The sequence below is a fragment of the Macrobrachium rosenbergii genome, chromosome 25 (assembly GCF_040412425.1).
Source record: "Macrobrachium rosenbergii isolate ZJJX-2024 chromosome 25, ASM4041242v1, whole genome shotgun sequence".
NCBI lineage: Eukaryota > Metazoa > Arthropoda > Malacostraca > Decapoda > Palaemonidae > Macrobrachium > Macrobrachium rosenbergii.
In genome coordinates, this window is record NC_089765.1 from 11275876 (window position 1) to 11297847 (window position 21972).

At 37.3% G+C, this 21972-nt stretch overlaps 1 protein-coding gene across 24 annotated transcripts in view; it reads left to right on the plus strand.

Moving 5' to 3' along the window:
- The window catches only part of Mctp (multiple C2 domain and transmembrane region protein), a 1033178-nt gene that overhangs the window by 583410 nt on the left and 427796 nt on the right, over positions 1-21972 (plus strand). For 5 of the 24 annotated variants that reach the window (XM_067126842.1, XM_067126845.1, XM_067126844.1 and 2 more), the window contains exons 1-2: positions 7785-7851; positions 8443-8799. The exons of 15 other annotated variants lie outside the window; for them this stretch is intronic. In XM_067126842.1, coding sequence (XP_066982943.1) covers positions 8625-8799 — 175 coding nt within the window. In that variant the 5' untranslated portion in view covers positions 7785-7851; positions 8443-8624. Of the gene's footprint in view, positions 1-7768; positions 7852-8378; positions 8800-21972 lie in introns of those variants that run through there. 4 more of the 24 variants (XM_067126851.1, XM_067126849.1, XM_067126862.1 and 1 more) reach the window with 4 other exon arrangements.

The window sequence follows — 21972 nt, forward strand, 5'->3', positions numbered from 1 at the left end:
GGGCTTGTTCTATATGAATAGGGTTCTTCTTCTTCTGAATAATAATAATAATAATAATAATAATAATAATAATAATAATAATAATAGTGCCAGTTTTATTTATGTGAAGTCGTATTTTACTTTGTAGTTTGCTGGTAAGCTGGTGTCTAAATAAAGTAATTTGAGTATTATTATTATTATTATTATTATTATTATTATTATTATTATTATTATTATTATTATTATTATTATTATTATTCAGAAGATAAAGACCCTTATTCATATGGAACAAGCCCACCAGAGGGGCCACTGACTTGAAATTCAAGCTTCCAAAGATTATTATTATTATTATTATTATTATTATTATTATTATTATTATTATTATTATTATTATTATTATTATTATTCAGATGAAGAAGCCTGTTCATATAGAACAAGCCCACAAAAGGGGGCCACTGACTTGAAATTCAAGCTTCCAAAGAATGTTAAGGTGTTCATTCGAAAGAAGCAACACAAGGTAAAGGGAAATACAGAAAGAGGAGATCAGTTATCAGAAAAACAGATAAATTAACAAATCAGTAAATAAAATTTGGTATTAATTAAGACGAGGTGATGAGTTTATTATTTCATCTCTGGTTTTTCAGAGGAAAGATTATTCACTACACTGAAATGAAAATTCTCGTCTCAAACAAGTAACAGGCCATAACGCCTTTTGTAGCTATGTCATGTAGCGTTCCCAGTCCAGTGATTCTTGCTATATGCCAACGAATTACTCCCCGTAGGGGGTTAGCGCTATAGGCAGTCCTTAAGGGCCCCTAGCTGTAACCCCTTTCATTCCTTTTATTGTACCCCCGTTCATATTCTCTTTCTTCCATCTGACTTTCCACCCTCTCTGACAGTTGTTGCAAAGTGCAACTGCTTTGAGGTTTTCTTCCTGTTACACCTTTGTAACCTATTACTCTCAGTTTTCCTTTCAGTGCTGAACGAGCTCATAGGTCCCAGCGTTTAACATTCGGCCTAAATTGTATTCTCCAACGAATTACAATACACATGTTTTGATTTAAGTTCTAAAGAATATTGAAGTCTATCCAACCGGGGAACAAAATAAAACCTTTACAATAGAACCTGCACTGCGCTGCTGAGTTCGTGACGTCACGTCTTCCCCTAGGCCAGTGGTTCCCAAACTGGGGACCGTGTAGCAGAATGCAGGGGGCCATAATCTGAGGATATATATATGTATAAAACCAAAGGAGTTTAGTGGGTAGGACTGTAGACAGTCGCCGTTGTCATTGGTTATGCTTGGCGGGGGGCCATGGACAAGTATCCTGTATGAAAAGTGGGTAACTACCAGAAAAAGTTTGGGAACCACTGCCCTTGGCCTGGGCAGCAAAGGTACAAAGACATTTCTTGATAAAAAGCACGAGCAGTGTAGAAGTCATTGAAAGGTACTTCCTTTTTGTCCACACTTATCGTGATAGTTTTAGAATCTTATTCAGATTGCTTCAGAGTATAAAATTTGAAGGGCCATGCAAACCTACCAGTATTTAAAAAGAATATATGGACTGATACAGAACATTAACATAGCCGCTCACAGTTATATATTTCTAACTTATCGATGATGTATTTAAACACATACAAATATGGATATTTAAAAATTCGTATAGTGTGAACTCATATATAATTAAGATTGTTTTTGCCAGAAAGGTGTAGCTGAATCTCCCTTTTGCAATACAGTTATTTGGACTGCTGTGTAGCAGATGTTTCATTTTCCCTTCTCCATTCTTTGTAGAATTTTAGTTTTCGTTTAACCTACGATATTTAGAACAAAATCGTTTTTAGTATAACCAAATAAGCAATGACGTCATCGTGACGTCACGAGGTCCCCCTTCCCACCAACAAACCTCTGGTTTTGCCTATGCATGGGTAGGCCTACCACCAACAAACTTCTGCTTTTGCCTATGCATGAGTAGCCTAGGCCTACCACCAGCAAACCCCTGCTTTTGCCTATGCATGGGTAAGCTTACCACCAACAAACCTCTGCTTTTGCTTATGCATGGGTAGGCCTAACACCAAAAAACCTCTTGCTTTAGCCTATGCATGGGTAGACCTTCCACCAACAAACCCCTGCTTTTGCTTATGCATGGGTAGACCTACCACCAACAAACCCCTGCTTTTGCCTATGCATGGGCAGGCCTACCACAAACAAACCCCTGCTTTTTGCCTGTGCATGGGTATGCCTACCACCAACAAACCCCTGCTTTTTGCCTGTGCATGGGCAGGCCTACCACCAACAAACTTCTGCTTTTGCCTATTTAGGCCAACCAGCAAACCCCTGCTTTTACCTATGCATGGGTAAGCTTACCACCAACAAACCTCTGCTTTTGCCTGCATGGGCAGGCCTACCACCAACAAACCCCTGCTTTTTGCCTGTGCATGGGTATGCCTACCACCAACAAACCTCTGCTTTTGCCTATGCATGGGTAGCCTAGGCCTACCACCAGCAAACCCCCGCTTTTGCTTATGCATGGGTAGTCCTACCACCAACAAACCTCTGCTTTTGCCTATGCATGGGTAGCCTAGGCCCACCACCAGCAAACCCCCGCTTTTGCTTATGCATGGGTAGTCCTACCACCAACAAACCTCTGCTTTTGCCTATGCATGGGTAGCCTAGGCCTACCACCAACAAACCTCATCTTTTGCCCTTATGTCTTCTGACGGAAACGGCGTGTGAAACATTATATGCTAATAATGTTGATGAGGACCGAAACCTTTCGTTGAGAAATCAAGAATGGCTCATTGCTCAAGAACCATTGTCATTTGATTTTAATGAGGCAATTAGCACACCCTGACAGTCTGTAATGGTGTTGTTCTGTGCCTCTCTCTCTCTCTCTCTCTCTCTCTCTCTCTCTCTCTCTCTCTCTCTCTCTCTCTCTCTCTCTCTCCCCCTCATTTCTCCTGTTGGATTTAGCCAGTCTTCCAAAAAAAAAAACATGGATTTTACAAATCAGTTCTACCTTCGTATCACGGCTTGGATAAATGTAATGTAAACATTATTGTTAAAATGTCATTGCAATGCTGGCCAAAGAAAAGACGGGACATGTGACGAGATATGCGGAAGTTGATTGACTGAATTTGTGGCTGTTAAAACTAGCGTCACAACATCTGGGTTATTGACGTCGTACTAAAACTAAATAGAAAATTAAAAAGATAAATAAGTTTAAAAGACTCTGACAGCTACTGATCTGTCTGGCAGTTTCCTCAGTGTGATTGTCGATGTTTTAGTGTGTATGTATGTATGTATGTATGTATGTATGTATATATATATATATATATATATATATATATATATATATATATATATATATATATGTATATAAAATTTTTATCACACCGTGATTTATATACAATCATGAAGCTACATATGTCGCAGTGGTAACGTCGACTGGAGTTGCTGGATAAGTTCTGTGTCGAGGGTTCGTGACCCGGCAGTACCAATCCGTTTACCACTTATAAATTCCCCTTCGGTGATAATTCTCCATCGGAGATATTCCCAAGGTAGCGTGAATTTGATATTAAGCGACATTTGTAGCTTCATGATTGTATATATATGTGATTATATATATATATACATATATATATATATATATGTGTGTATGTGTACATATATATATATATATATATATATATATATATATATATATATATATATATATATATATATATATATATATATATGTAAATATATATATATATATATATATATATATATATATATATATATATATATATATGTGCACATGTAAATATAAATAGAGATATATATGCATACGCATATATAGACTTACACATAATACGTGCATGTATACAGTGAATATAATACAAAATCTATCCTATTTAAGACGAAACCGCAAGAGTAGTTTTCTGTACAGCAAGGCCACCGAAACTAGATGTGTCTTTCTGTTGTCTCGGTATAATACTGTATGAGCCGCCGCCCATGAAACTGTCAGCCTGCTATGGTGGCCTGTGTTGTTGCGTTGCCAGAAGCACGATTGTGGCTAACTTTAACCTTAAATGAAAATAAAAACTACAGAGGCTAGAGGGGTGCAATTTGGTATGTTTGATGATTGGAGGGTGGACGATCAACATACCAGTTTGCAGCCCTCTAGCCTCCTCAGTAGTTTCTCAGATCTGAGGGCGGACAGAAAAAGTGTGGAAGGACAGACAAAGCCGGCACAAGTTTTCTTTTACAGAAAACTAAAAAACATGATTAAGAAAACTGAAAAACATGATTACAATGGTCTCAATAGACACAGTCAACTAATAAAAGGCCAAAAAAAAAAAAAATAGTCAATTCTTGGCCGTTATTATAGAATATCGCTCTTTCAGACCAATTGCTTCGTAACTAGTGTCAAGTTGGTCCAAAGATCGTCAAATGCTCTTCTGGCTGTTTGGTCGCTCTCTCTCTCTCTCTCTCTCTCTCTCTCTCTCTCTCTCTCTCTCTCTCAAAACTTTAAGGCCTCTCTCTCTTTTCTCTCATTGTTGTATTGGAATATTAAAACACCTCAAGTCTCTCTCTCTCTCTCTCTCTCTCTCTGTCTGTGTCTCTCTCTCTCTCTCTCTTGTTGTATTGGAATATTCAAAACTTTAGGATTGTTGTATTGGAATATTCAAAACTTTAAATACCTCTCTCTCTCTCTCCCCTCTCTCTCTCTCTCTCTCTCTCTCTCTCTCTCTCTCTCTCTCTCTCTCTCTCATTGTTGTATTGGAATATTCAAAACTTTAAGGCCTCTCTCTCTCTCTCTCTCTCTCTCTCTCTCTCTCTCTCTCTCTCTCTCTCTCTCTCTCCTCTGGGCTCGAACACTGCTTATTCAGTTTATGAGCTGCCAGCGCACAGTACACGAAATAAGTGTCCCGTCAGAAAAGCATTTTATATTGCAAAAATAAAATAGCAATGGATTTCAACATCCTGATCTTTAAAGAATGTCTTGGATTATGAACAGATGCATAATATATCGCAAGTGTATCCTGAATTCGCACACGCACTTTTCATGCCATTGTACAAACCAGAAAGAACTTCCTAGACCGTCAGTACACCAGACATTGCTGATGCAAACTCAGAACAACTCCATATTTAACACCTTTTCCACTAGATCAGGGCCTTACAGTTGGTTTTGTCTGATGGCCACTCTTGAAAAAAACGAAAAAGTCATGTGGGCCACCTATGTGCATGTATGTATGTATATATATATATATATATATATATATATATATATATATATATATATATATATATATATATATATATTGACGTAACACAACAGACGCCAAGGAAACTCATCTTTGTAGTTATTGATTTCGCAAGGAATCTTTCTCATATTCAGGATAAGCAATAAATCTAATTTTTGTGATATAAAAAAGAGAAATATATTTTTACTTATTCTTCTCTAGCGGGCCACTTTCAAAATCAGACGGGCCACTTTTGGTCCAAGGGTTATTTATAACGTGCTCAATTATAGTTTATAATTCATCCCAACGTAATGTCCCCACCTGTCGGAAAGTTTCGCAAGATGCTCTGCTCAGTTAGATCATAGACCAGCATTTGTATTTTCAAACTTGAGTTTATTGTCAGGCGACTAGCAGTTACTTACAGCAATGGTCAGCATGAATGAAATGTATGCAAAATGCGTAATGGGTTCAATATGCTTCTTAAGAGGAAATTTCTAATGTATATGAAGTGGTCTTGCACACCCCCCAATAACTGACAGTGGCTGTCGTACTTTTCCACCAAAGACAATCGTTTTCACAAAAAGCTTTTTTTTTTTTATGTAGATGAGATAGAATAATAGCGAAGTGCTGAATTGGGGAGATGCCTGTACTTTTGCAAATATATTTTGAGTGTGTCGACTACGTTTTGGACGCTACTGACACCCATGAGTTTTACTAAAAGCTAACAAGAGCTATTTGCGTATTTGTGGAGTTTCAGATCTCCTTTAGAAATATTAGGAAGACGTTGTTACGAAGGTAGATTCCGTGTATGCAGATATATATATTTATTTTTTCATGCTTTCACGTCAAAAATCTGCACTCATCTCTAGCCTCCGTCATATCTTTCATCCAAGTAGGTCTAGGTCTTGTCTACTCTGGTGTGCAGAGAATCCCAACATGCAGTCATTTACTATTCTACTCAGTGCTGTAAGACATGTCCAAATTATCTGCACCTCCCCTTCATCATCTATCTGTCATATGACTAATAATCTCTGCTTAAAGCTTTAGTCTCAACTCGACAAATCCTCCAATGTATAGTGTCATTTCATCGTCACAACTTGGTTAATTTCCATATAGGAAGAGGGACAGTACTAGGCTAAAGTGTATTCTTTGTTTCTCTTGCAGTTTCGGTGTATTTGATTCCCATACGTATTTCAGCCTGGCCATCGTTTAATTAGACTATTTTTTAGTTTTGAAGCAAATTCCAACTCAGGAGAATCTGTATTGGATATGTTTTATAGTAAATACGTGAAAGACAACCTCATTAGCGCTGTTCCATCTGGTGTTGTTTCACCCCTTCGTCAATAATCTGTTCCCCCCGTCATTTGCGCTTTATTTAGTGTTCTTACGTCTCATCTCTTCAGAAACATGTTGTTTTCTAATCAGCAAGCTTTGGAAATCTCGGGTTTTGCTGATCAAAGCGTTTTCTGCGTAGAGTTTGTCGAGTTTTTGTCGTTTCTCCAATCTAGGCCTATACTATCTCCAGCCACGTTTTCCATTACCAGAAGAGCGAAGGGCAAAAGCGAACACTATCTCGTTCGCTCAGCAACCTCCTAATTTTAGCCGTTGATAATATATCCATGGAAGTAAACCGTGAATTTTCTTTTTAACAACACCGAATATACCGTTTTACAATTGGGAGGTGTTGGCCACGTTGATAATAGGAGTGAGTACTATTGTTTCAAGAAAAATCAGATTGCTATAGGAGAGAGAGAGAGAGAGAGAGTAATCACGTACTTCTCGGAGATAAGATAAGGCTTGTTTGAAAGATAAGAGTACTTGGCAAGTCCAAATTTAAAGCAGCAGTTGACGGATATGTATGATTTTGATTTTTGTGCTTTGTTACGTAAGAAAGAAAATGCCTTCATCATAATAGCTGGTACTGAAAACCATCTGTATATAATATCTTGTACATATAACTAACCAATCAATACCAAAGATCTTTGAAGAAGGGCGTTGATGATACGATAATGTATATTTCCAAGTGATTTATGAGCAGTAACGCGTCTTGACTTATTTATTGTGACTAATGGTTATTTCTTGACAAATGTGGTAGGTAAATTTAATATAGAACAAAACTGTGAACCGGGGAAAAATACCACTCACTGTATCTTCTTTATTTAGTGTTTACATCTCGACAAATAAGCAAATTGTTGTGCCTCATTAATAAACATGTCCAGAAGATGACAGGATGCTCATGAACAGTGTCCCTGTTTGGTAGTTATATATTTTTTTTTGTGGGGGGGGTATGTTTAAGTAGCCTGATCGGAAAATATGACCGAGAAATAAAGAAGCAGGTTTTAATTAACAAGGAAATAATATGTACGCCGTCTGTGCATTCACCAAGACTCGAGAAACGCAATAGGTAATTGCGAAGTAAGGCAGCGAAGCCTCGGAGTAGGATCCGAACGGAGCCTAGCGTTGTCAATGGACGTTGGTTGGGGTCATGGCTTGTGGGAACCCCGGGATGGGTTCGGGGCCCACCACCACCACCACCACCAGGCCAGTCTGAGCCTGACTGACTGAGTCTTGGACAGAGCAGTGCTGGTATAACTGTGATGTCGGGAGGAGTTCTATCTCCATCTCCGGTCCTCGTACTTCTCACGTGTATAAGTCTTATCTTTATTAAAGGATTTGTTATTATACACATTATATTATTTAGTGCCGAATTGGGCGGATTTTGATGGGTCCTATATTCGCCTCGTTCGAGATGACGTTATTTTAAATGCTTAATACTGACTGGGTGAGGCGGGAGGGACAAACGGCACGTTCAGCAAAAGGTCAGGATCTGAAATTTGATTGCTCTGCAATTAATAATGACCATGCCTATGTTATTATTATGATTATAATAATAACGGTGAAAGGAATAGTTCGCTTTGTTGATTCGAAAAAAATGAAAATCGCTGTAATAATTTGCCGTGTTGATTCGAAAAGAATGAAAATCGCTGTGTGTACATTTTACAGAGACTCCTGAGGTGATTGTGTCATATATATATATATATATATATATATATATATATATATATATATATATATATATATATATATATATATATATATATATATATATATATAGTATATGCATACTGCTTTTCAGTTGAAGCTTATAGCCCATTGATTTCCACTTTTACAAGAATTTGACGTGATTAAGGCCACATAGTTGAATCTCGATAATTAATTAACAGCCTATTTCTTTAGGCCTGCAACAGTTCAAATGCCCCTTGGCTTTGTGAGTGTGACAAAGGCACCAAAGAGCTTTCACTGAATATGCCTGAAAAAGTAATTGGGCCAATGTCTCATTCGGGTGACATCTCGAGGCCATAATTCTGATTTGCGTTCGAAGTATATATATATAATATATATACATAATTTGTTTCGAAATGACTTCGTCGGCTTACGAATGCAATGTGGTGGCCTTCGGCGTGTTCTGCAACGAAGAAAAGACCACCTTCACTACGAGCATATCTTCACAGACAACAAGAACTTCCGTTACTGAAACATCCTGCCTCGTAACAGAAACAGTCTGTGCAGAAGAAGAAGAAGAAGAAACCTTGAGTAAGTTTTGTTTAGTTTGCCTTTTTTATTTTTTTTTTATGATTTTTTTGTTTTTTTGTTTTGCGTATTCTCAGTTTTCTCATTTGTTTTTTGTTGACAATGTTTGTGTTATGTTCTTGCCAATTTATTTTTGCGGGAGTCGCCGAGTCACGAGTAAGGCTATGTATATTAGCCTAGGTCTGTCTAGGCCGATGTGCCTTTATTTCTTTCTTATTTGTCATTTGTTTTTGTTGACAGTGTTTTTGTTTTGTTCTTGTCGGTTTATTTTTTTAAGTGAGTCACAGAGCCACGTGTACTGTAAGGCTATTATCGTATAGCCTAGGTCTAGTCACGCTAATGTGACTGCTTTTTTTTTTCGCTGTGAATTAATTAAGCTTTAACTGGGGGAGACGTGTGATGAAACAATGGGCGAAGCATCCATCCTCAGAGGTATAAGATATAAACTGATTTAATTCCGTGTGTGTTTTACCAACATCTGTGCCCAAAATGAAGTCTCTGTCACATATTGATGTTGGTTAAGCTAGGCTTAAGCCAGCACGTTTGAAATCTTGACTTCTACACAGACTGAAAATTGCATGGACAAGTAGGTTTCTTGAATGCATTTGAAGCTCTAAAGCGTCTAAAATGCCGACAAAGCTTTGTATATCGTGAAGAGATTGTTGCGGGCGGATTATCAAGCTTATCTTGAACTAATACGGGATCATGCTCGCACGAGCAGCCAGTAAAAAAAAAAAAAATGGACTGGTACGAGTATGTAAAAGAGAAACTTTTTATTTAATGGCGGGAAGCGAGACAGTCTTTGTATGTTTGGAATTCTTTTGTTTGTCACTCGAAACATCCATTTTACCCATTGTGCTTTATAACCCTTCTCCTAATACTTCATAATCTTATCCCTAGTACTTTATAATGTTATCCTTAGTACTTTATAATGTTATCCCTAGTACTTTATAACCTTACCTCCAGTGCTTTATTATCACTATTACTTTATAACCTTTTCCCTAATACTTTATAATCTTATCCCTAGTATAACCTTACCCCTAGTACTTTATAATCTTACCTCTAGTACTTTAGAACTTTACTGCTAGTATTTTTACAACCTTACCCCTGATACTTTATAACCTTTCCCCAAGTACTTAATAACCTTTCCCCTAGTACTTTACAACCTTACCTTTAGTACGTTAGAACTTTACCACTAGTATTTTGTAACCTTACTCCTAGTGTTTTATGACCTTACCTCTAATGCTTTGTAACCTTTCCCCTCGTACTTTATAACCTTACCTCTAATACTTTATAATCTTACCCCTAGTACTTTATAACCTTACCTCTAATGCTTTATAACCTTACCCCTAGTACTTTATAACCTTACCCCTAGTATTTTATAACCTTACCCCTAGTACTTTATGACCTCACCCCTAGTCCTTTATAACCTTACCTCTAATGCTTTATATCCTTACCACTAATGCTTTGTATACCCTTACCCCCTAGTATTTTATGACCTTACCCCTAGTACTTTATAATGTCCTTATAACCTTACCCTGGCCAATGTTTTTGAAGAATTAATTTCCGGTGATAGAAATTCCTTTCTCTATAATGTGGTTCGGATTCCACAATAAGCTGTAGGTCCCGTTGCTAGGTAACGAGTTGGTTCTTAGTAAAATAAGTTATAACCCTCTCTAGGGAGAGCTCTATCAGCTTCTCAGTGGTCTGGTGAAACTAAAGCCTGGTTCCACTATGCCAGTAATTTATAACGAGTAATTTAGCTACTAAACGTTTGAACACCAAACAGTTTAGTCAGTAGTTTAGTAACCTTAGTGTTTAGTCGATCCAAAATGTTCTAACGGTCAAGTAGTTTCCCACTTGTCATTCGTCCACTAAACCAGTGAGAACACGTGTTGAATTTATAATTTAGTGGAGTCCATGAGTTGTAGGTGGCCGCAGAAATGGCACTTCGATGCAATGAAGAGATAACACTAAAATTTTTCAAAATAATGAGAGTTTAATGTAAATGTCCACAGTATAAAAATAAACAAATAAAGTGCTTTGATTTGGAGAAAACCATGGATATACCTGGATTTGGAGAGAAGGAGATTTATCAAGACCTTATTTTCCATTTTTGCCTCCGTAATCAGTGATTCGAGGGCATATAGTTTTTCACCTGTCCGTCTTTGTGTCTGCAAAAACTTTAATCTTAACTTTTATTGGTTACCCACGGGGGCATTAGTCCTTTATAAACACACCTTGTTCTATTCAATTATAACCTTTAACAAAATGTTTGGAGTTGTATTTTTTATAAAGAATCAATATATGTAATAGTTTTTCCCATTAAATTTATGGATTTAAACATACCTAATATTATTTTATTTCCTTTTAAGATTAAAATAGAATTATTTACCTAATTTATTTCGTTGAAACTCATTTCTAACAAATTTAATTATAATTTCATGTTAGTAATTTTTTCCAGTTGTGATAAAGTTAAAATTGGTTAAAAACGGCTATATCTTTTCTTAGCCTTTTAGCTTTGCTGCGTTGGTTCATCTTGCCATGCCTAAAATAAGTGTAATCCTTGACTGGTTGTGCAACGAAATTGATCAGTTTAGTAGAAAGCTGTTAAAACTACTCGCCAGTGGTAAATTACTGGCATAGTGTAACCAGGCTTTAGGTATACTTAGCTTAGCCTAGTATGTTATAACTTTACCCTTTCATTTTATTAGGATGTGCCTTACATTCTGTTTTCTGAAGTGCTTCTTAGTTTGACAAAGTCGTTTTGTGTTATATTTTGTTATTAATTGGACCGAAAAATTACCCTTTGTAAGATAAGAAAATGTTGTAATTTTGAATCTTTTGTGATTATGAAAGTGTTGTCATTTTTTGGCCAATAAATCTATTTATCTATCTATATCTATCTATCTATCTATCTACCAGCTAGCTCCTCATTCGTAAAATTCCACTTTCTTACTGGACGTTTCATAGCAAGGCCTCTATTTCCTGTCCCCGATTTAAGCTAAACGGTTAACCTAAAGTCACTGTAAGGAATAACAATTTTGGAAGGCGTTAGTCCAACACTGGTAAGCGTTATTAACATCAATACAATAATACTTTGGGCAAACAACTGCTGCATGGGCCTACGTTGTATCTTGTAGTTGAGGAATTGTGAAAAGTAAACATTTTAGCTTCTTTCTTTCTTCATTAGTATTTGCGGGAAAGGAATTTGCATGTTGTTGAACTTGTGTGCTTTTATGGTACTGCACAGGTAAAAGTTTTATAGTACCGTGCAGGTAAAAATAAATTGGAAAATTTATTGCCGATGGTACTATACTTGTATTTGATGAATAATGACGTCTCTCTCTCTCTCTCTCTCTCTCTCTCTCTCTCTCTCTCTCTCTCTCTCTCTCTCTCTGTCATCTGATATTGACTTTAAGAGACTAGGAATTTTATGGTTAATATCCGTAGTAATTTAAAAATAATCATTCTCTCTCTCTTCTCTCTCTCTCTCTCTCTCTCTCTCTCTCTCTCTCTCTCTCTCTCTCTCTGTCATCTGATATTGACTTTAAGAGACTAGGAATTTTATGGTTAATATCCGTAGTAATTTAAAAATAATCATTCTCTCTCTCTCTCTCTCTCTCTCTCTCTCTCTCTCTCTCTCTCTCTCTCTCTCTCTCTCTCTCCCTCCTGGCGCAGTGACCTGTATTTTACTCTCAGACTGAATGACATTTTGTTTGAACCTAAAAAAAAAAATATAGCCTGTCATGTGAAGATATTGGAAGTCTGAACTTGAATTTCTTAACGGTGTGTCACGTGGTAGTTGTTGCCAGGTAGACTGACTGAAGGCTGACACCTGATGCGTTATTCAGACTTGCAACTGGATTGAAACCGTTATTCAGAGTGACTATTGTGTGGCGTTCCATTTAAACTGCCAATTGGAATGTGCCTCTTGATAAATGGGTTATGGTAATTGACGTTCATTTAAATATATATATATATATATATATATATATATATATATATATATATATATATATATATATATATATATATATATATATATATATATATGGCAATCGGCCAAGCCTCTCATTTTCATGTGAATTTGAAATATTTTTAGATGAGTTTAAATTGTAATTGCTACAAAATTGTCGCCTCCAAGGCTGCGTGACACACAGGGTTGCTGTGAAATTCCGCCCCTCGTGTGTTTCTTATGCTTTATCTTCCACAAATCTCCATTCTTCTCCAGTCTCGAATCTCAGAGTTCTGTTTACTTATGTATTTCTATAAAAAGGCAGAAAATCAGGTGAAGTTACTATTTGGAGCTGAATTATTATTATCGTTATTATTCAGAAGATGAAGAACCCTATTCATATGCAACAAGCCCACCAAAGGGGCCACTGACTTGGAATTCAAGCTTCCAAAGAATATTATTATTATTATTATTATTATTATTGTTGTTGTTATTATTATTATATTATTATAAAGAAGATGAAGAACCCTATTCAAAAGCTCAACAAAGTGGCCATTGAATTGAAATTCAAGTTTCCAAAGATTATTATTTATTATTATTATTATTATTATTATTATTATTATTATTATTATTATTATTATGATTAACCTATTAATATGGAACAAGCCCACCTAAGGGGCCATTGATTGAAATTCAAGCCCAAAGAATATTATTATTATATTATTATTCAGAAGATGAAGAACCCTATTCATATGCAACAAGCTCACCAAGCTTCCAATGAATATTATTATTATAATTTATTATTATTATTATTATTATTATTATTATTATTATTATTATTATTATTATTCAGAAGATGAAGAACCCTATTCATATGCAACAAGCTCACCAAGCTTCCAATGAACATTATTATTATTATTATTATTATTATTATTATTATTATTATTATTATTATTATTATTATTATTCAGAAGATGAAGAACCCTATTCATATGCAACAAGCCCGCCAAAGGGGCCATTGAGTTGAAATTCAAGCTTCCAAAGAATACTATGGTATTCATTAGGAAGTAAGAGAAGGTCAAGGGAATTACAGAAAGAGGAGATCTCGCTTATTATAAAGAAAAAAAAAATTAAAATAAAGAGATTTTGCAGAACGTCGAAACTCGCATTGGTTACTTCACAAGGCAGCTTGCGAAGACTTTGGTAGAACATTCTAGGATCTCAGAGGTGGGCCAAAGGAGTTGTCCCTGAATGGTGCGTCAGAATTGGGCCAGGCCAGAGTGAGGAGATTACTAGATGGAGAGAAGCCAAGTGAAACTGGCTGAGGAGTACGTAGCAGACTATAGCAGAAAGATGTCGGGGTCTCATATCAGCAGTGTTTTTGGACTTACCATTGCAGTTGATATCGTGCTGTTTTCTGTGAGATTATGTAGGATAAAGTTCAATAGGAGAAGCTGCAGAATATGTTATGTAATAAGACTGAATATGTATGCAAATATTGCTTTTTTCCCTGTTTATTTAAATGGTATTCCACGCTGAGCCTGTCTCACTTCTGGGCCCAACATAAATATGCAAATGTTAGTACCTACCTGGGTGCGGGAGTAGCTTGCTTTTTTTAGTCTCTTGTGTTACTGGCATAAATAAAGGTATGGGTACACTCGTGTGTGTGTGTGTGTGTATTTGTGTTTGTTTGTTTGTTTATACATATATATTTAAATATATATAGTATATATAAATATATATAAATATAGATATATGATACATATATACAAATATATTTATACCTATCTATCTATCTATCTATCTATCTATCTATCTATCTATCTATCTATCTATCTATATATATATATATATATATATATATATATATATATATATATATATATATATATATAAATAAATGTGTATATTAAGGACTCTTGTCTGCCTGAGATGGACAATACTCATAAATATTTTTGCAGAAATCTCTGTAGAATGTACGTAATGAGTTACCACAATTTCAAGCATGATTTTCGCATACCCTCCTACTAATGGTGTGATTGACTTCCTTTTATTCTGTCTTTTACAAAGTGTGCAGTGTGGAAATTATAATCTGGTCACTCTTGACACAAGATAGGAAAAAATATTTTTTTAATTTGTTTGAGTTTCGATTTTCTCATTAGATAAGAAAGCAGAACATATTAAAAGAACTATGGAAATTATAATCGACTCATTATTCACGCAAAGATAAGAATTAGTTTGTAATTCGACTCTTTTGTGCACCTGTTCAACTGGCATGCGGTTTTTATTAGAGAAAATATATGTATATATTTGTGTGTGTGGATATATGTAATGTATATAAATGCATGTATATATTTATATAATGTATATATATATATATATATATATATATATATATATATATGATTTGTAATTTCTTTTATGTCTCGATTCCATAACAAAGATGCTGATTGTAAGCAGCAGCTAGCGAGTAAGGAACGTCAGTTTGCCAATGATTTTGCCACTGTTGGTTTCCTGGTACAAATCACTGCGTAAGATTGATTTTTCAATTCTTATAATGACGGGAGGGTGACGTGACGATACGTTACGCCGTTCATTGTTAAAATCAGGTTGGCCGAGTTGTCTTTTTTTGCATTGTTTCTTACCTTGATCATTTTCTTTGAAGTGTCCTGGCTTTAAGTACAATGATGATATGATTAAATATACAGTACATTTGCCAGTGGTACGCCATTATTGGTGTCTAAGACTCTCTCTCTCTCTCTCTCTCTCTCTCTCTCTCTCTCTCTCTCTCTCTCTCTCTCTCTCTCTCTCACACACACACAACACAATTGTATAGTTTATTATTGACAATTCTCTCTCTCTCTCTCTCTCTCTCTCTCTCTCTCTCTCTCTCTCTCTCTCTCTCTCACACACAATTGTATAGTATATTATTGAAAATTTCTCTCTCTCTCTCTCTCTCTCTCTCTCTCTCTCTCTCTCACTCTAGTATTATTGAAAAAATTCTCTCACACACACACAATTTTATAGTATATTATTGAAAATTCTCTCTCTCCCTCTCACACACACACACAATTTTATAGTATATTATTGAAAATTCTCTCTCTCTCTCTCTCTCTCTCTCTCTCTCTCTCTCTCTCTCTCTCTCTCTCTCTCAGTTGCGTAATAATATTAACAGAAGTTCCAAGGGTAGCATTTCCTCCCACAAGACAGATTCCAATCAAGAATATTAGGATTTCATGTTAGGGTTTACTTGGAATTCAAGTTTCCAAACAAGTTTTCCGCTTTGTAACTCTCTTACTTCTTAAACTAAGAGTTAATGAAATGGAAAACCGAGGAATTCAAGTCTGATATATTGGAAGTTGAAAGCCTGTCGATGTATTCAGATCAAGCATATTTTTTTTTTTTTTGCTTCATTTTGTTGTGATATGAATTCGCATAGCTTTTTTTTTATTTTTATGGCCTTTTTAAACCTGGTTTTAATGGGGTTCATTTTGACTACACCGTGGCGTTTAACGTTTTCAAAAAAGTCGTAAAAGCGCTTATAACTTGGCAGCCGTTTTTGGAATCTTGATGAACTTCGCTCTCAAACAGGAGATTAGGTGGGTGATAACATTGTCAGGTTTGTAATCATTCTGATGAAATAAGAGAAGAAAGAGAAGAAGAAACAAGAATAAGCGATAAGGAACAGATATTTTTTTTGCAGGGTTTTGCAAAAGCTCTTATCTGTAGGTAACATGTTTGTATGTTGTGAACTCGCTTTCCTGCAATTTGTAGGTACTAAGAGCGTACCCGTAGGGGGGCTAGTGCCGTCAGCGCACCTCATGCGATGCACTGCAGGCATTACTTAAGGTTCTTTCGTTCCTTTTACTGTACCTCCTTTCGTATTGTCTTTCTTCCATCTTACTTCCCCACCCTCTCCTAACAATTGGTTCATTGTGCAACTGTACTCTTCTTTAAGCGTGTGTGTGTGTATATATATATATATATATATATATATATATATATATATATATATATATATATATATATATATATATATATATATATATATATATTGTTGGTCTTCACCGTATCATAGTAGCCTTTCTATTCTTGATTATATAATAATTGCAGCTCAGTGAATATTCATAGAAATTGTTATTGCCTATCAGGGTCCAAAGTCTCTTGATCATTTCGAAATAATTGCAAGAGTTCCGCACAGCCAATGGCGTTGTGCGGTTCTTTCTAGTTGTTACCGTGAATAAGCAAAGGAATTATGTTTGTGCGTGTGTGTGTGTGTGTGTGTGTGTGTGTGTCGAAAATAGCGGAGGCAAAGAGCCTTACAGAGTCCAGGGTATGACCAAAATTTTTACAGAGTTTACGATCGCTAAAATGTTTGATGTTGTAGTTTTGTCACTTGTATATGTAGAAACCTTGAATAAGGAAAGAAGTTGGTATGTTTGTGTTTGTGTATGTGTGTGTTTGTGTATATCAGAAAGTAGCAGATGGAAAGAGCTGATTTTGTACAGAGTTTATGATAGGAAGTATGTTTCATCTTATGATTTTTTCCCCTTGTGTGTAAAGTAACCTTCAATAAGGAAAGAACTTGCTATGTTTAAGTGTGTGTGTGTGTTTGTTTGTATGTTTGTGTGTGTCAGAAATAGCAGAGGGGAAGAGCATTACATAAATTTTATTTTTACCGAGTTTACGATCAGAAACCTGTCTCATCATATACACATTTTCCACTTGTGTATATTTTTTCACGTACTTTTGCTAACCTGGCTTTTAACGAAACTGTATCGCCAATTCTAGTTACACTTGTCCTCTCCTTGTTCCTTTTTTTTTCCTTTTTTCCTTTCTACCGTCTCTTTTTTTTTGTGTGTACCGTCCTTTATTTTCCCCCCTTTTTTATCGTCCACGTGGGAGTTTTTCGCATTCTTTCACGGACCTGCCAGAACGTTCTCAGTTATTTTCGACGCAGACCGCGCCAGCAAGGTGTTCCCTCCTTGGTAGGGGGGGGGGTGTTGTAACATACGTGTGCGGGCGCGTGTATGTGTGTTTGTGTGTGTGTGTGTGTTTTTTATGTGAGATCGTTGTTGTTGGTAAGAAGGATGCTCTGGGAATACACTGTGTTTGTGTCAGATCAATTAGCTGCAGTTCAAGTGGCATATTAAGGAATGTTAAATGGAATATACACTGATTACTACAAGACTGTATATATATATATATATATATATATATATATATATATATATATATATATATATAGAATATGTGTGTGTGTTTTGTGGAGTTTTGTGAGAGAGTGAGAGTTTTTTAGGCTAGTTATGCGCGCGCAGTACACCTGATCGTTAATTTGAAGCATTTTCCCCGAGTACTGGCCTCGTGAGCTAGACTTGAATATCTCTGAATGTGCGCAGCTGTTCAGAAGTCTGCAACGTAGCCTTTCCGATTTAAGGTCGCCTGCGATCTCGGACGAACGCTAAGAATAAAATGAGAAGATTCTGCTTAGAACTACCTTATGCCCAGGGTCTTTTCATGTGGATGAGAGGGCCTATGCAAAAGTTAAGTGTACCTTAGTTTTACCAGGCCACTGAGCTGATTAACAGCTCTCCTAGGGCTGGCCCGAAGGATTACACTTACTTTACTTGGCTAAGAACCAAATGGTTACCGAGCAACGGGACCTACAGCTTCTTGTGGAATCCGAGCCACATTATACCGAGAAATGAATTTCTATCACCAGAAATAAATTCCTCTAATTCTTCATTGGCCGGCCGGAGACTCGAACGCGGACCCAGCAGAGTGCTAGCCGAGAACTATACCGATCCGTCCAACGAGGAACTAGGTCTGTGCAAGTCTCCCGTAGGGGGGTCCCTTCCCAAGGCCCCCAGCTGTGACCCATTTCGTTTCTTTTACTGTACCTCCGTTCACATTCTCTTTCTTCCATCTTGCTTTCCTAACCATTGATTCATAGTGCAACTGCTTTGCGGTTTTCCTACTGTTTCACCTTGCAAACCTTTTTTGCAGTTTCAGTTTCAGCGCTGAATGACCTTATAGGTCCCAGCGCTTGGCCTTTGGACTAAATCGTATAGTACGTTCTGTTCTACCCAAGTCAGAACGTTGCAGATAGGTTCCACGGAAGTTCATTTAACATCTGTGTGGCCTAACTTTGTAAAAATTTACACCCGTCAGGTATTGTTGTAGCTTTATATGTTTATATAAGACATAATTTTTTTTTTCTAGGCAAAAACTGTGTCAGTATTGACATCATAACTGTTCTATTGCTGACAGATAATTTCAAGGTCTTTGAGGTAGGTCATTTGACATTGACACCCCCTTTGCGAACGAGAGAGAGAGAGAGAGCTCCTTTGCGAACTAGAGAGAGAGAGAGAGAGAGCTCCTTTGCGAACTAGAGAGAGAGAGAGAGAGAGAAAGTTCCTTTGCGAACTAGAGAGAGAGAGAGGACAGCCCCTTTGGAACGAGAGAGAGAGACAGATATGACAGCCCCTTTGCGAACGAGAGAGAGAGAGAGAAAGAGGGGGGGACGACAGTCTCTTTGTGGACGAGAGAGAGAGAGAGAGATGACAGCCTCTTTGTGAACGAGAGAGAGAGAGAGAGAGCTATGGCAGCCCCTTTGGAGACGAGAGAGAGAGAGAGAGAGAGAGAGAGAGATATGACAGCCCCTTTGTGGACGAGAGAGAGAGAGAGAGAGAGAGAGAGAGAGAGAGAGAGAGAGAGAGATGGCAGCCCCTTTAGAACGAGAGAGAGAGAGAGAGAGAGAGAGAGAGAGAGAGCCCCTTTGGGATGCCCCCTTTGTGGACGAGAGAGAGAGAGAGAGAGAGAGATATGACAGCCCTTTGTGGACGAGAGAGAGAGAGAGAGAGAGAGAGAGAGAGAGAGAGAGAGAGAGAGAGAGATGACAGCCCCTTTGCGGACGAGAGAGAGAGAGAGAGAGAGAGAGAGAGAGAGAGAGAGAGAGAGAGAGAGAGAGAAGCAGGCAGGGAGGCCGTGCATGGCTCAAGATAACTGAAGCAGATTGCCTTTGCAATTATTATCGCAGCTGTGTTTCTTTTCTAGCCTTAATAAAAAAAAAAAAGTCCTTTCTTGTAAACTGTATAAAGCAGAGAAGGAACAGGTGGCCTCTAAAAGTGACGAACAGTAGGTGGGGATGGGTCATTAAGCACCCGAATGGTTCCAAGCAATTCTCCCGTCTTTTATTCTTCTCTTGATTTGACTCGTTATCATCTTCCCTCGGCTCCTGCAATTCGTTTTCTTTAATTTTTTCACTATTCTCTTCTTAGCTCCACTTCTCTTACGGTTTATTTTTTTTTTAACCTTCGTGATTAGGTAAATTTCCATCATCTGTGTTTCGTGTTTGGCCTTATATTCGGGTGGGTGCTTAAATGTGGTTTTCTCTCCGTATTCCTTAAGCTTTACTTTTTTTTTTTTTTGCCTTTATTTCGCCTCTCCTGCCTTTATTTTAACCTTTCTCTTGACTCTTTTAGGAGCCATAATCTCTCTCTCTCTCTCTCTCTCTCTCTCTCTCTCTCTCTGTTTGACGCCAGTTTTAGGAGCCATAATCAGTCTCTCTCTCTCTCTCTCTCTCTCTTTGTTTTGACACCAGTTTTAGTAGCTCTCTCTCTCTCTCTCTCTCTCTCTTTTAGTTTTGCTCTCTCTCTCTCTCTCTCTCTGTTTGACACCAGTTTTAGTAGCCATAATCTCTCTCTTCTCTCTCTCTTGTTTTACTCCTCTTTTAGTCTCTCTCTCTCTCTCTCTCTCTCTCTCTCTCTCTGCTTGACACCAGTTTTAGTAGCCATAATCTCTCTCTCTCTCTCTCTCTCTCTCTCTCTGCTTGACACCAGTTTTAGTAGCCATAATCTCTCTCTCTCTCTCTCTCTCTCTCTCTCTCTCTCTCTCTCTCTCTCTCTCTCTGTTTGACTCCAGTTTTAGTAGCCAATCTCTTCTCTCTCTCTCTCTCTCTCTCTCTGTTTGACACCAGTTTTAGTAGCTCTCTAATCTCTCTCTCTCTCTCTCTCTCTCTCTCTCTCTCTCTGTTTTTGACACCAGTTTTAGTGTAGTCTCTCTCTCTCTCTCTCTCTCTCTCTCTCTCTCTCTCTGTTTGACACCAGTTTTAGTAGCCAGTTTTAGTAGCCGTATCTCTCTATCTCTCTCTCTCTCTCTCTGTTTGACACCAGTTTTAGTAGCTCTCTCTCTCTCTCTCTCTCTCTCTCTCTCTCTCTCTCTCTGTTTGACACCAGTTTTAGTAGCCGTAATCTCTCTCTCTCTCTCTCTCTCTCTCTCTCTCTCTCTCTCTCTCTCTCTCTCTCTCTCTCTCAATCGTGTCTCGTATGTTGACAGCTGATAGAGAAGCAAACAAAATAATGAAATCAGCCGAATGAATATGCAGCGGAGTTAGTAAATTTATTACAGGAGTGTTTCCGTCAAGCTCCTGGATTTGGAAGCAAGCGGGAGTCTCACGAAACTCAGTACATTAGAATACGGTACTCATTTGACATTAACAAGGCTAAAGTTATTCCCCCACTTAGTACTCGTTTATCGTTCACGTTTACTTTTCGTTCGTTTGGTCGAAGGGGGGTGTAAAGGATGGGTTTGTTGTTCCTTGTGTTTGTGTGTGTGTGTGTGTTTGTGTGTGTGTGGATGTGTGCTAACTGTTAGTTCTATTACTAATTCACCTCATTAATATTTACTTGTCTTGCACTGTAACCCGCTCCCAAATTGTTTTGCATTACCTGCTTTGGGGTTTTCCCCTGTTACACCTTTCAGCCTTTCTCTCTGTGGCCTTACAGCATGAATGACCTCATAGGTCCCAGCCTTTGACCTTTGGCTCAGATTTTATATTCCATTCCACAAGCATTTCATTCAGTTTGAGTTCCTTTGTAAAGCGTCATAAAACAAACTTCCAAATATTTATGTTTTACATTCTTAGAGTTAAAAGGTTGGATTAGGGCAATAGCAAGGTCTAGAATATATTATCTTGAGTCACTGGCTGGCAAAGATTCGACGTTTTAGTTTTCTGTAAAAGAAAACTATTGTGCCGGCAGAGCCATTTTCGGTGGCCTTGATTATACGATGTACAGAAAACTCGATTGCCCCGAAGAAACTTCGGGGCATTTTTTACTTGTTTTTTATTGTTTAGTAATCCCCAAGGGAATAGGGGCTCTCATATTGATGGCTGTCATAAAACTTACGATGAGAAGTGTTTGAGTGATTGTGTGATG